Here is a 13,538-nt window from a genome sequence, read left to right on the forward strand (position 1 = left end):
TGCGCCTTGGTCTATTCCCTACGACGATCGTGACAGAAGAACCCACCCTACCAGGACCAAGCAGCGTGTCCAGGAGCAGGCAGCCTGGACATGGGAGGAGATATTGGACGGGAAAGGGTCCTGGACTTGGAAGGAGATACAGGCCGGGATGGATCGGCGTCCGTGGGAAGGGACGGTGGAGGCGCGCCGTAGAGAGGAGCAGCGGCGCCAAACGGGTCAACGTCGAAAAGGCGAGAGGCAACCCCAAAACATTTTTAGGGGGGGGGCACATGGCATGGACGACGGGGCTGCTGGAGGCAGATAAGGGGCGAGTTCAGAAGGCCACCAGGTTACGGGAGCCATTGGTGAGAAGAGGGAGGGAAGATGTAGAGGCACGGCGAGAGGTACTGAGGTATATTGCCAGTCCGGTCCGGCCCGTTCCTGATCCCCGTTTAAGGCCAGTGGTGTGTGTTCCCAGCCCGGCCCGGCCTGTTCCTGCCACTCGCACCAAGTCTACGGTGTTCGTCGCCAGCCCGGCCCGGCCTGTTCCTGCTCCTCGCACCAAGCCTACGGTGCGCGTCGCCAGCCCGGCCCGGCCTGTTCCTGCCACTCGCACCAAGCCTACGGTGCGCGTCGCCAGCCCGGCCCGGCCTGTTCCTGCCACTCGCACCAAGTCTACGGTGCCCGGCCCGGCCTGTTCCTGCCACTCGCACCAAGTCTACGGTGCGCGTCGCCAGCCCGGCCCGGCCTGTTCCTGCCACTCGCACCAAGCCAGGGGTGCGAGTCGTCAGCCCGGTAAGGCCCGTTCCTGCTCCACGCACCAAGCCAGGGGTGCGCATCGTCAGCCCGGTACGGCCCGTTCCGGCTCCACGCACCAAGCCAGGGGTGCGCATCGTCAGCCCGGTCCGGCCCGTTCCTGCTCCACGCACCAAGCCAGGGGTGTGCGTCGTCAGTCCGGCACCACCCGTGCCTGGGTCACCGGTGCCTGGTCAGGTACCGGTCAGCTGCTCCACACCGGATCTGAAGCAATCCGCTCCTACGATGTCCAGTCCAGCTCCAGCCAGCGGGGCCAGACCGGACCAGGGGCGCTACGGGGGGATTATTGGAGGGTGGTGGTCAAGCCCGGAGCCGGAACCGCCTCCGAGGAGGAATGCCCACCCAGCCCTCCCCTGGTTTGTCTATGTTGAGGCGCGGTCGCAGTCCGCGCCTTTGGGGGGGGGGTACTGTCACACCCTGGCTCTGGGGACTCTATATGTTGAGCCAGGGTGTGTGGATTCTATGTGTTCTAGTTCTGTGTTGTAGGTCTATGTGTTATATTTCTATGTTGGCCAGTGTGGTTCTCAATCAGAGGCAACGAGTGTCAGCTGTGGCTGGTTGTCTCTGATTGGGAACCATATTTAAACAGTCTGTTTTCCCTTTGTGTTTGTGGGATCTTGTTTCCGTTTGGTTTGTTTCCGTGTTGGATGTGTAAACCGTAGGACTGCACGTTTCGTTTGTTGTTTTGTTGTGTATATTATCACTAAAGATAATAAAGTTTAAGCATGTTTGCAACTAACGCTGCGCATTGGTCTACTGCGTCTAACGATCGTGACAGGAAGTAGCTACTAAAACTAACTCAGACTCAATGGGAAGTAGCTACTAAAACTAACTCAGACTCAATGAGAAGTAGCTACTAAAACTAACTCAGACTCAATGGGAAGTAGCTACTAAAACTAACTCAGACTCAATGGGAAGTAGCTACCTAGTAGCTGGGTGACAGCTGCACACGCATTCTACACATGAACTACACCCATCATCAATACTTTTAATCACAAATAAACAATCATCAGTTTTAGAACTGAAAATGTACCATTATTTGTGTAAAACTAGCAGTGAAATACGACTCACACTCATCCTCTGGCTTAAAAACAGAAGTCCAAACTCTGGTGGTACGGTAGCTCAATGTACGGTAGTTTCCTGGGAAGACACAGAAGACAAACAACACTGCTCAATCAAAACCATCTAACCTATAGCAGAGCGCTTTGACACACCCACTCCCTTTCCACACGCCCACTACTTTCCTTTCGTCACACCCACTCCTTTTCCACACGCCCACTACTTTCCTTTCGTCACACCCACTCCTTTTCCACACGCCCACTATTTTCCTTTCGACACACCCACTCCTTTTCCACACGCCCCCTACTTTCCTTTCGTCACACCCACTCCTTTTCCACACGCCCACTACTTTCCTTTCGACACACCCACTCCTTTTCCACACGCCCACTACTTTCCTTTCGACACACCCACTCCTTTTCCACACGCCCACTACTTTCCTTTCGACACACCCACTCCCTTTCCACACGCCCACTACTTTCCTTTCGACACACCCACTCCTTTTCCACACGCCCACTACTTTCCTTTCGACACACCCACTCCTTTTCCACACGCCCACTACTTTCCTTTCGACACACCCACTCCTTTTCCACACGCCCACTACTTTCCTTTCGACACACCCACTCCTTTTCCACACGCCCACTACTTTCCTTTCGACACACCCACTCCCTTTCCACACGCCCACTACTTTCCTTTCGACACACCCACTCCTTTTCCACACGCCCACTACTTTCCTTTCGACACACCCACTCCTTTTCCACACGCCCACTACTTTCCTTTCGACACACCCACTCCTTTTCCACACGCCCACTACTTTCCTTTCGACACACCCACTCCCTTTCCACACGCCCACTACTTTCCTTTCGACACACCCACTCCTTTTCCACACGCCCACTACTTTCCTTTCGACACACCCACTCGGCCATACTCCGTTCGCCATATTTGGATGCAGCTACCCCCTTTTCAGTGGAAAGCCAAAAGGTGGTTACACCCAGAGCCATGTGTTTAGACTGAGCCAGCTCACAGTACAATTCCACCCTATCTGCTTACGGGTTAACGTTTTGGTTGGCCAACAATATTTTAAGACTACAGTGACTGAATCAATTTTTCCAAATTTGATGCTGAAATTGGTATTGATTAACAATGGCAAGGCTATTGTATTATATTTTCGGTTACATTCTGGTCAATAAAATCAAATTTATAAATCAAATGTATTATTAGCAACGGTTTACACCTTTGTTTTCTGTAAGAAATACATTGAACTGCAATCAAGTAAAACACCGTTATCCATCATGCTTTGCTTATATTCATTGTATTCTGAAAAGTCTGTTCAGAAAAATCTAAAACAGTTTATAAACAACTACAAGTTTTTAAAAGGGATTAAATTAAGACAATATTTCTGTATATTTATAATATTGCGTTTATATGGTTGTTGCAAAGGCTTGCGTGTACTCGTTAAATTTGTGTCTTTTCGCACAAAGGAAGTCACACAATTAGTTTAGTCTTTTCTTACGAATTAAGTAGCACAAAAACGCGCACATTCGCACGATATCTGCTGCAATACTTTTCGCATATATTTGCACGTATTGAGTGTGAGATTGTGTTGCCTGAGATGCCTGTCTGTTTAGTGCTGCTTGCTTGATGTTGCTGAACCCTTATTGGGAGATGGCTAACTAGTCTGTATTTTCCACTGATTCATATGGATGCCAGTGCACACATTGGCTGTAAAAGTGGGTAAAAACAGAAAAGCATATAACTGTAGCTATGTGGTCTTTACTTGGGTGTGTTTCAGCAGGGTGAGGTCAGAGAGATGCTTCCAAGCCAGTATTTTTCTGAACTCTTAAAATCCTTTACACAATCTGATGGGATGAATGTTCAACCCCATTTAAATAACCATAAAGTCTATATAGTTCCTTTAAGTTAAGACCTCACAGATCTGTTCATGGCAAAGCAGTTCAATTCATGATATTAATTGATTCTTAAAGAATATAACTTAGAAATCATGAGCCTCATCTTGAGGAGTCACCTGTGACAGTATTCATAAAGAGTAGGAGTACTGATCTGGGATCAGTTTTTCCTTTTAGATCATAATGAAACAGATTAGATGGACAGGGGGGACCTGATCCTAGATCAGCACTCCTCCTCTGGGAAACTGCATGTATGAAACCGAACACATAGTCGTAGTCTAGTTACAGCAGGTGTTTACTGCCATCTAGTGGAAGATACCAATAAAACATTTTATTATCAGGAAGGGGAGACGGTTGAGCTGAAACAGAAAGTAAAGTTGTTCTTTTGTACAGGATCCATTTTAAGACGACTGAGCAGAAAACGCTATATGGAGAGAACAAAAAAATAAAGTGAGTATTTCTGAATAATAATCTATTCTAATGGACAGAGTAAGAGAATGAATACCTGGAATGAGATATTACTAGTTAGTAGAACTGCTGCTTGAGCTTAGTTGCTGACAGACAGCAGTTTTCAAAGTGTTATCACATGTTATCAGTCAAACGTCTGGTAAAGATGGTGGAGGAGCTTTTAAATGATAGGGTTTTATGTTTATCTCAGGGTTTCTCAATCCTTTTGTTCTTGCCCAGCATTTACACACCTGATTCAACTAATCATCAAATATTTGAAGACAGTTTAATATTTGAGGCATACAAATGAACATTCTCAAATTAAAACCTTTTGGATTTGTAGGCCTGTTTACAATTATTAAAGGCCTACAGGAATTCACATTTATTAGGAAAAAAACACAGCTAAACCTGGTTTCAAGCAAATTATATGTTTATCAAAAATAATGTTAAGAGACATGTCTTGAAGAAGGACTATAATAAAAAAAAACTGAAGCAAGATTCGGTACAATGTCATGAGTTACTGCTGTGGCATGCAACTGACTGTTAGCCCCACCCTCTGGTTACTGTTGTAAAGACTTCAGGAAACACCTTGAAGCGTTTCCTGAAGTCTAAACGCCTCTGGGTTTAGAACTCTGTCTCAGTGCCCTGCTACAGTGGTAGTGTTCGTTTTGCATGGCCCGGTGCTACGGGGGCGTGGACATTTAATTTAAGGACCAATGGAATGGTCTAAAAGGTGCCAACTCTGCTCACCCGGGGAGCCGGCCAATGGAAAACTAATTCACCCAGTCACCGTTATAACTTCATTTCCTTATTTGAAATTGAAAGTGACTTTGTAGCCTACGCAGTTACAAAATGTCTGTTCAAACTGTGGCGCATATGGAACATTAGAACAGTGGTGGAAAAAGTAAAGATCCCTTAATAGAAAATGACTCAAGTAAAAGTGAAAGTCACCCAGTAAAATACTACTTGAGTAAAAGTCTAAAAGTATTTGATTTTAAATATATTTAAGTATCAAAAGTAAATGTAATTGCTAAAGTAAAGTAGGAATAATTAAAATTAAAATTACTTATATGAAGCAAACCAGACGGCACAATTTTTCTTGTTATTTTCATTTACGGATAGCCAGGGTCACATTCCAACACTCAGACATCATTTAAAAAACGCATTTGTGTTTAGTGAGTCTGCCAGATCAGAGGCAGTAGGGATGACCAGGGATGTTCTCTTGATAAGTGCGAATTGGACAATTTTCTGAATGTAACAAGTACTTTTGGGTGTCAGGGAAATTTATGGAGTAAAAAGTACATCATTTTCTTTATGAATGTAGTGAAGTAAAAGTAAAAGTTGTTAAAAATATAAATAGTAAAGTACAGTAACTTACCTGGGGTCAAAGGTCCCTGATTTATCACTAAAATGTATAGGATGATCCATAGAGATGTCACTCCTCATGGACAGATGACTTGGTACTGGAGAGACTGATCTCAGAGTTTGGTTGGAGATTCTGGAAAACATAATAAATGACCATGAAACTAAATTTTAAACTATATCAAAATTATATTTCAATAGATCAAATACATGACATAAAGCATTAAAATATATGCCATTACATGAAGCAACAAACATGCAGCTCTAGCAGGGCAGGAATTTGACAAACTGACTTGTTGGAAAGGTGGCATCCTATGACGGTGCCACGTTGAAAGTCACATATGCATCGTTTTTCAAAACATAGTGAACCTGGAGGCAAAAAGCGAACCCCACATTCTAACTAAATGTTGTTTATTAGCACTCAAATCTATCAATGGCATTTTCGGCACAATTTGGTGAAAGCCCCAAAGCGTTCAGAAAGCCTCTGATTCCCATCACTAGTGGACACCCCAATGAGTGTCTTTCAGAACCCCTCCTAAAACCACCTGTTTCGTTTTGGTTGTTGTTAGTGACTATTTGTTAGTTCCTTCTTCTGTTTGAGAGACAATGTTTTATTTCTTGTTGAGGAACGTAACAATGTTCATGTGATTGAATTAAATCACCCGACTGTTTGGATATGTCTGTTAGTAAATGTTTTATTTCTAAGAGATCATGAGTAAAAGAGAACAATTTACATTCTAGAATGAGTTGTCACTGTGTTAACCACAACCAACATTCTGCATCTCTGTTTAGGGGTCAGTGGTCTAAAATGAGTCTCTCTGGGGAGAGAGAGGAGGGGGGCCCTGCCTCTAAAATGAGTCTCTCTGGAGAGAGAGAGGAGGGGGTCCCTGCCTCTAAAATGAGTCTGTCTGGGGAGAGAGAGGAGGGGGTCCCTGCCTCTAAAATGAGTCTCTCTGGGGAGAGAGAGGAGGGGGGCCCTGCCTATAAAATGAGTCTGTCTGGGGAACATGACACCAAAGCTAAGAGGTGAGATGACATTTTTATGAAGAATATATTAATTTTATTTACAAAATAAATAGCTATCTTAAGATGAATGCACTTACTGTAAATCACTCTGGATTAGAGTATCTGCTAAATCAGGAGTTCTCAATCCGGGGTCAGTGGAGGTACTGCAGGGGTTCTGCAGCACCCTGACTGGACTCGTTGCAATGGAAGACATTTGATAGAATTTTAATACGACACAACCACTTTGCCTACTCTTCATTATTGCCTAATATAATGGAATGCATATTTCTTTAACCAATTCTGATGGTTGTTACAAGCGGAATTTTGACAATATTACCGTTATACCAACACACTCTTCACATCCGTTTAACAACTCTAAATAGCTTTGGCATAGTAGGCATCAAGTCCCTTGTCAAAAATGTTGCCTACAACGTTGCATACAATGTTCGTTTTCATCGAACACATATTTCGCCCTAGATGCCTTCAATTGCCCAATTTATAGCCATGGCCAATTTAGGATTATTTTTTAACAACGTGATGTTGCGCTCCAAAGGGATAACTTGAAATAACATGATGTAGGTAATTAAATAATCAAAAGAAAAACGTGTTTATTATACACTTAGAAAATAAGGTTCCTTATAGAACCAGAAATGCTTCTATCACTTCCTTAATATATGGAACCACTAAAAGTTATATATATTTTTGGGTTCAGTGAAGAAGAACCTCTAGAGTTCTGATCAACGAAAAGTGATTGTTTTGAGGATGTGAACCCAGCAGCCTTCCAGTGGTCAGATCAACCCCGCCCGTTTTTTCCAGCGCCCGGCCCGGGATTCGAACCAGCCACCTTTCTGCCATAGGTCCAACTCCTGCCACAGCTCCAACTCCTTAGCCGCTGGGCGAAAACCTGAGTTACTCTTCAGAAATAAGCATGAGTTAAAATGCCAAAATGAAGACAACATGCTATGCAGACATTAATGGTATCACTTATACATAATTATTATAAAGAAATCATTGCCAAAAGCACAAGACATACGGTTGCATGTAGGTCTATATTATTTATGGATTGATCATATAGAAGTATAAAAATATTATTTTTAACTACTCCAAAGCAATTACATGTGGCGCAGGAACCACTGACTCGCTGCATTATTCTATAGTATTATCAAGACACCTGCTGTTAATTCTTAACTGGTTAGGACAGCTCATGATGTGTCCTAAATATCTACCGACTAGGTGGGACTAGAGGCTTCATGCATAGCTTTAATTTATACCCATAAGAGTAAAATGTCTTTATTCTCAGCACTTATACGACCAATGTTCTAATCTGAGATACTTTGTGGATATGGGCCCAGATCTCAAAATATTGTTATAAAAAAAACTTTGAATGTTTGTTTTACATATAAAAATAAATAAAATAATATTACTAAAGTAAGCCACTGTAAAGACTGGGTTTAGTTTATTGTGTTCCTCTGCTCATGTCCGCGTTCTGGAACTGTCCGCGTCCCCGTACAGAACTGTCCGCGTCCATGTACGGTTTGGCGCCAAGCATATTGTCCATTTACGCGCTGAGTGGACAAGGTGATGTTGGGGAATAACGACGGAGTTCGTTACAGTGTTGAGACGCCGAAGTTTATTGTTCAATTTGCTTTTTTGCGTAATGGTCAGTGACAGTATGAGTGTAGCCAGATCCTTTTCACTCGCTATCCTTGTTTCATCTTGTGGTTCACCGGATTCGTCATCATCCTCGAGGGACAGACGAACGATCTGCTAGCTAGCCAAGCTAGTCGGTACAGCTAGCTAAGCTAGCTACTCTACCAGCAGCATCCTAGTTATCCTGGCTATCACTACATCATCACCGGCTGCCTGCATTTCTTGTGGACCGATGGAGCTCCCTGGTTGTTTCTTCCACCTGTTAAATACCGTGGAGGGCTTCTCCCTCTCTCGTTGACAGATGCTTGCTTCCTACGCTCCCTCTGTCCGGTTCTCCTCTCTTCACTAGATGGACTGTAACTTTAGTGTCCAAGGACCAAACTTTTGAATATTATTTTCAGGGCGCCTCAACTGGGCTCCATTACATTTTTAACACTTTTTTTCCTGATAAAAACTAGTTAATTGCGTCCGCCATGGCGCCCAGTTTCATAAAATTACATTATGTCCCTCGTAATGAAGTAATCGCGAAAAAACATGACCTTATTTTAGGTTTTTATTTTCAATTTAATTTAATTTTCACCCTACCAGCTCCTATTAGTTCTATTGAGCTCCGTGGCACCGACTCTCTTTCCGAAAGTTCTATTCCCAGCCCATTGTTCTGCGGCTAAACACCAGCTTCACTATTGTTATCAATGAGACCTGCCTGTGTTATCCCTGTAGGTTTACCTCAGGTAAGTTACAATTAGCAAGGTTACAGATACTTTGTGACCGCGCTCACTGTTCGCCTAAGTACATGTTGTGGTGATCCACAGTCTAAGAAGTGATGGCTGGCGGATTGCCATCAAACATTAAACATTTTCTGGTTATGGTTAACCATATTTATTTTAAGAAAAAAGTGTACAATCTAAACAAAACGAATGTCCCTGTCCTCTTTTTCAAGATGTGGCCGATTTAAACAGCCAGAAGACATTTTTAAATTAAGAAATAACAATGTTTTTGATGACTTGTTGTTTCTATATTGCTGCTGGGTAATTTGATATGCATCAAAATCTTCGTTCGTAGGCATCAAATTGAGCGAATGCTGTGCAGGTTCACTGAGTTGCAAACCGAATGGGTATAATGGGGTGATTGTTGTCTAATCGGGTGGTCTAGCTAATGGATTTGTAGATCTGACGCAGTTGCTACCTCAGATTATGAGCCTAGGAAGTGTCATGAATGAGTTATGTAGTAACCACATACGGCCACAAGGAGGAGCAATAGTGCCATAAACCCATACTGTTTTTTTTGCCTTAAAACCCCACATTAGTTTTTATTTTTCAAATGTGGTTTGAACTGGGTGACCTTGTAACCTCTATGTGAAAGTCCAGCAATTGGAGCGGGATAGGTGGGGCAGGTTTGAGACTGATCTAAGGAATTAACAAGAAAAATACACTTTATTTCTCAGCTGCCTCACCAATGTCTGTACTTGAATTAATCACTTTTAATTGCTAAATATTTCCAATAGATGGCAGCATAAGACCACGAAGCATCAGTTGTAGGCTACAAGCAGCAATATGATTGACATAAAATAGCATGCAACCAAATACTATATGTCCCATGATTTTCAAAAATGGTCACTCATTACTTTAGTAAACTATATATCTCGTATTAGGCTTGTGTTGCTTTTGGAAGAGCAATTAAATAGTGACTATAGCAGGTGTTGAACCCCGGGTAAATAATCACTAGTCAGATGCTCCAACCTCAACCCTAGTATACATGCATTATAAAACATGATCTTAATATCTGATATTGTGAGTAAACAACCTCGGAATAGATAAGACAAGAGTGCGTCTTCCAGCCCACCAATAAATTACATCATGCAACCCTCGCGGTTAGCAAATGTACCTCAACATGCCCCTCGCTTGTGCTAGAAGGCAGAGTGCTTGCTGCTGGTTGATGAATCTGACAATGAATGTACTAGGAAAATACGGGGCGCCTCAAGTTACATTTTTTACAACGTTTATTTCCGATACAATTAGTTCATTGCATCCGCCATGGAGCCCAGTTTCATAATATTACCTTCTGTCCCTGGTTATGAAGTAATCGCGAAAAAACAGGCCTTATGTTTGGGCATTTTTCACCCTACCAGCTCCTATTAGTTCTATTGAGCTCCGTGGCACCGACTCGCCTTCAGAACGTTCTATTCCCAGCCCATTGTTCTGCGTCACAATGCCAGCTTCACTATTGTTATCAATGAGACCTGCCTGCGTTTACCCTGTAGGTTTACCTCAGGTAACTTATTATTAACAAGGTTACGGCTACTTGGTGAGCGTTAACCCTGTAGGTTTACCTCAGGTAACTTATTATTAACAAGGTTACTGCTACTTGGTGAGCGTTAACCCTGTAGGTTTACCTCAGGTAACTTATTATTAACAAGGTCACGGCTACTTGGTGAGCGTTAACCCTGTAGGTTTTCCTCTGGTAACTTATTATTAACAAGGTTATGGCTACTTGGTGAGCGTTAACCCTGTAGGTTTACCTCAGGTAACTTATTATTAACAAGGTTATGGCTACTTGGTGAGCGTTAACCCTGTAGGTTTACCTCAGGTAACTGATTATTAACAAGGTTCCGGCTACTTGGTGAGCGTTAACCCTGTAGGTTTACCTCAGGTAACTTATTATTAACAAGGTCACGGCTACTTGGTGAGCGTTAACCCTGTAGGTTTATCTCAGGTAACTTATTATTAACAAGGTTACGAATGCTGCGCAGGTTCACTGAGTTGCAAACCAAATGGGTATAATGGGGTGATTGTTGTCTAATCGGGTGGTCTAGCTAATGGATTTGTAGATCTGACACAGTTGCTACCTCAGATTATGAGCCTAGCAAGTGTCATGAAGTGTCAGGTCTCCCGAGTGGTGCAGTGGTCTAAGGTGCCACTAGAGATCCTTGTTGTCGTAGCCGTCCGCGACCGGGAGACCCGTGGGTTCGCTTCCCACTGTGGGCCAGTATGAAAAAATAAATAAATAATGTATGCACTCACTAACTGTAAGTCGCTCTGGATAAGAGTGTCTGCTAAATGACGTAAATGTAATGAATGAGTTATTTAGTACCCACATACGGCCACAAGGAGGAGCAAGAGTGCCATAAACCCATACTGTTTTTTGCCATATAAACCCTAAACCTAACAATCAATCAAATGTATTTATAAAGCTCTTTTTACACCAGCAGATGTCACAAAGTGCTATACAGAAACTCTTACCCTACTTATAACCTATTTTAGCCGTAACCCTAACCCCTAATTCTAGGGTAGGGTAGCCTAGAACACTTTTAGAAACTATTTTAGTAATAATATTATCTTAGTAAATACAATTATAGTATTAAATAGCGTTTTGATTATTTTGTTGTTGTTTTATTATATGTATAATTGCAAGACAGAACACTTGATAAATAAGACAATTTTGTTTTATTTTTCAAATGTGGTTTGAATTTGGTGACCTAGTAACCTCTGTGTGAAAGTCCAGCAATTGGCGTGGGGCAGGTTTGAGACTGATCTAATACACTTTATTTCTCAGCTGCCTCACCAATGTCTGTACGTGAATTAATAACTTGTAATTGCTAAATATTTCCAATAGATTGCAGCATAAGACAACGAAGCATCAGTTATAGGCTACAAGCAGCAATATGATTGACATAAAATATTATGCCACCAAATACTATATGTCCCATGATTTTCTAAGATGGTCACTCATTACTTTAGTTAGCTATATATCTCGTATTAGGCCTGTGATGCTTTTGGAAGAGCAATAAAATAGTGCCTATAGCAGGTGTTGAACCCCAGGTAAATAATCACTAGTCAGATTCACTAACCTCAACCCTAGTTTACATGCATTATAGAAAATAATCTTAATATCTGATATTGGGAGTAAATAACCTCGGAATAGAAAAGACAAGAATGCATCTTCCAGCCCGCCAATAAATTACATCAAATCAAATCAAATGTTATTTGTCACATACACGTGTTTAGCAGATGTTATAGCGGGTGTAGCGAAATGCTTGTGCTTCTAGCTCCGACAGTGCAGTAATATCTAACAAGTAATATCTAACAATTTCACAACATATGCCCAATACAGACACATCTAGTAAGGAATGGAATTTAAGAATATATACATATATGGACAAGCAATGACAGAGCGGCATGGACTAAGATACAGTAGAATATTATATTATAGAATACAGTATATACATTTGAGATGAGTAGTGCAAGATATGTAAACATTATTAAAGTGACCAGTGTTCCATTTCTTAAAGTGGCCAGTGATTTCAATAGGCAGCAGCAGCCTCTAATGTGCTAGTGATGGCTATTTAACAGTCTGATGGCCTTGAGATAGAAGCTGTTTTTCAGTCTCTCGGTCCCACCTTTGATGCACCTGTACTGACCTCGCCTTCTGGATGATAGCGGGGTGAACAGGCAGTGGCTCGGGTGGTTGATGTCCTTGATGATATTTTTGGCCTTCCTGTGACATCGGGTGCTGTATGTGTCTTGGAGGGCGGGTAGTTTTCCCTGAAGGCAGAGTGCTCGCTGCTGGTTGATGAATCTGACAATGAATGTACTAGGAAAATACGTTTTTCTCGACCAGAGGTGACTAAATTAATGTTCAGGCTTATTGATAATTGTTATAGTAATGAAGTATAATTTCAAAACATGAGCATAAAAACAGGTAATAATAAACATGAATCATCATTATATTATTTCACAGTAATCTGTTAATTGCTTTTTCAGTCGTTCCTCTTGCGTTAGCAGTGTGGAAAGGGACAGTAAAAAGCGTGTGCAGGAGTTTTCCTGTGAGGGGGAGAAGTGATGTATCCAGGGAGAAAATGAAATTAACCTTCTGAAATGTCATTCGTGGTCTTATGCTGCCATCTATTGGAATTATTTAGCAACTGCAGTAGTACTGAATAAAGTATATCCTTACTAAAGTAGTAATTACTCAGAATTGCAAAATATGACATTTTCTAGTTCATTTTAATACTTACAACCATAAAATAACAATTTATAGCATAACAAACAATGAAACTGACATAAACCAAAAACACCATACATTTAGTTAACTGTATATATATTATTTATTTAGATGGGTGACATTATCTGCCAAAGTAACACCACTGTAGATAAAGAAGAGCTCTCCAGTAGGTTAACCAAAACATTCAAAGGCCAATTTCTCAAAAGTGTGGTTACAAGTTTATCATCTTTCAAAGCAGAATTACTTTCCCATTGTTCCTCAACTGTAGTGTATGATATACCTTTTTCTAGCTGAGTCTCTACTTTTATCCAATGT

The 13,538-nt window shown here is 42.0% G+C and overlaps 1 protein-coding gene across 1 annotated transcript in view; it reads left to right on the plus strand.

The window, feature by feature from the left end:
• Positions 1-13,538, plus strand: part of LOC311140606 (NLR family CARD domain-containing protein 3-like) — a gene marked incomplete at its 3' end in the record, with an annotated part of 114,285 nt that overhangs the window by 9,021 nt on the left and 91,726 nt on the right. The window contains exons 2-3 of the mRNA XM_084175731.1: positions 4,152-4,208; positions 6,360-6,593. Coding sequence (XP_084031857.1) covers positions 6,376-6,593 — 218 coding nt within the window. The 5' untranslated portion in view covers positions 4,152-4,208; positions 6,360-6,375. The remainder of the gene's footprint in view (positions 1-4,151; positions 4,209-6,359; positions 6,594-13,538) is intronic.

The sequence above is a fragment of the Coregonus lavaretus genome (genome assembly GCF_964263955.1).
Source record: "Coregonus lavaretus genome assembly, chromosome: 2".
In the NCBI taxonomy this organism is placed as follows: Eukaryota; Metazoa; Chordata; class Actinopteri; order Salmoniformes; family Salmonidae; genus Coregonus; species Coregonus lavaretus.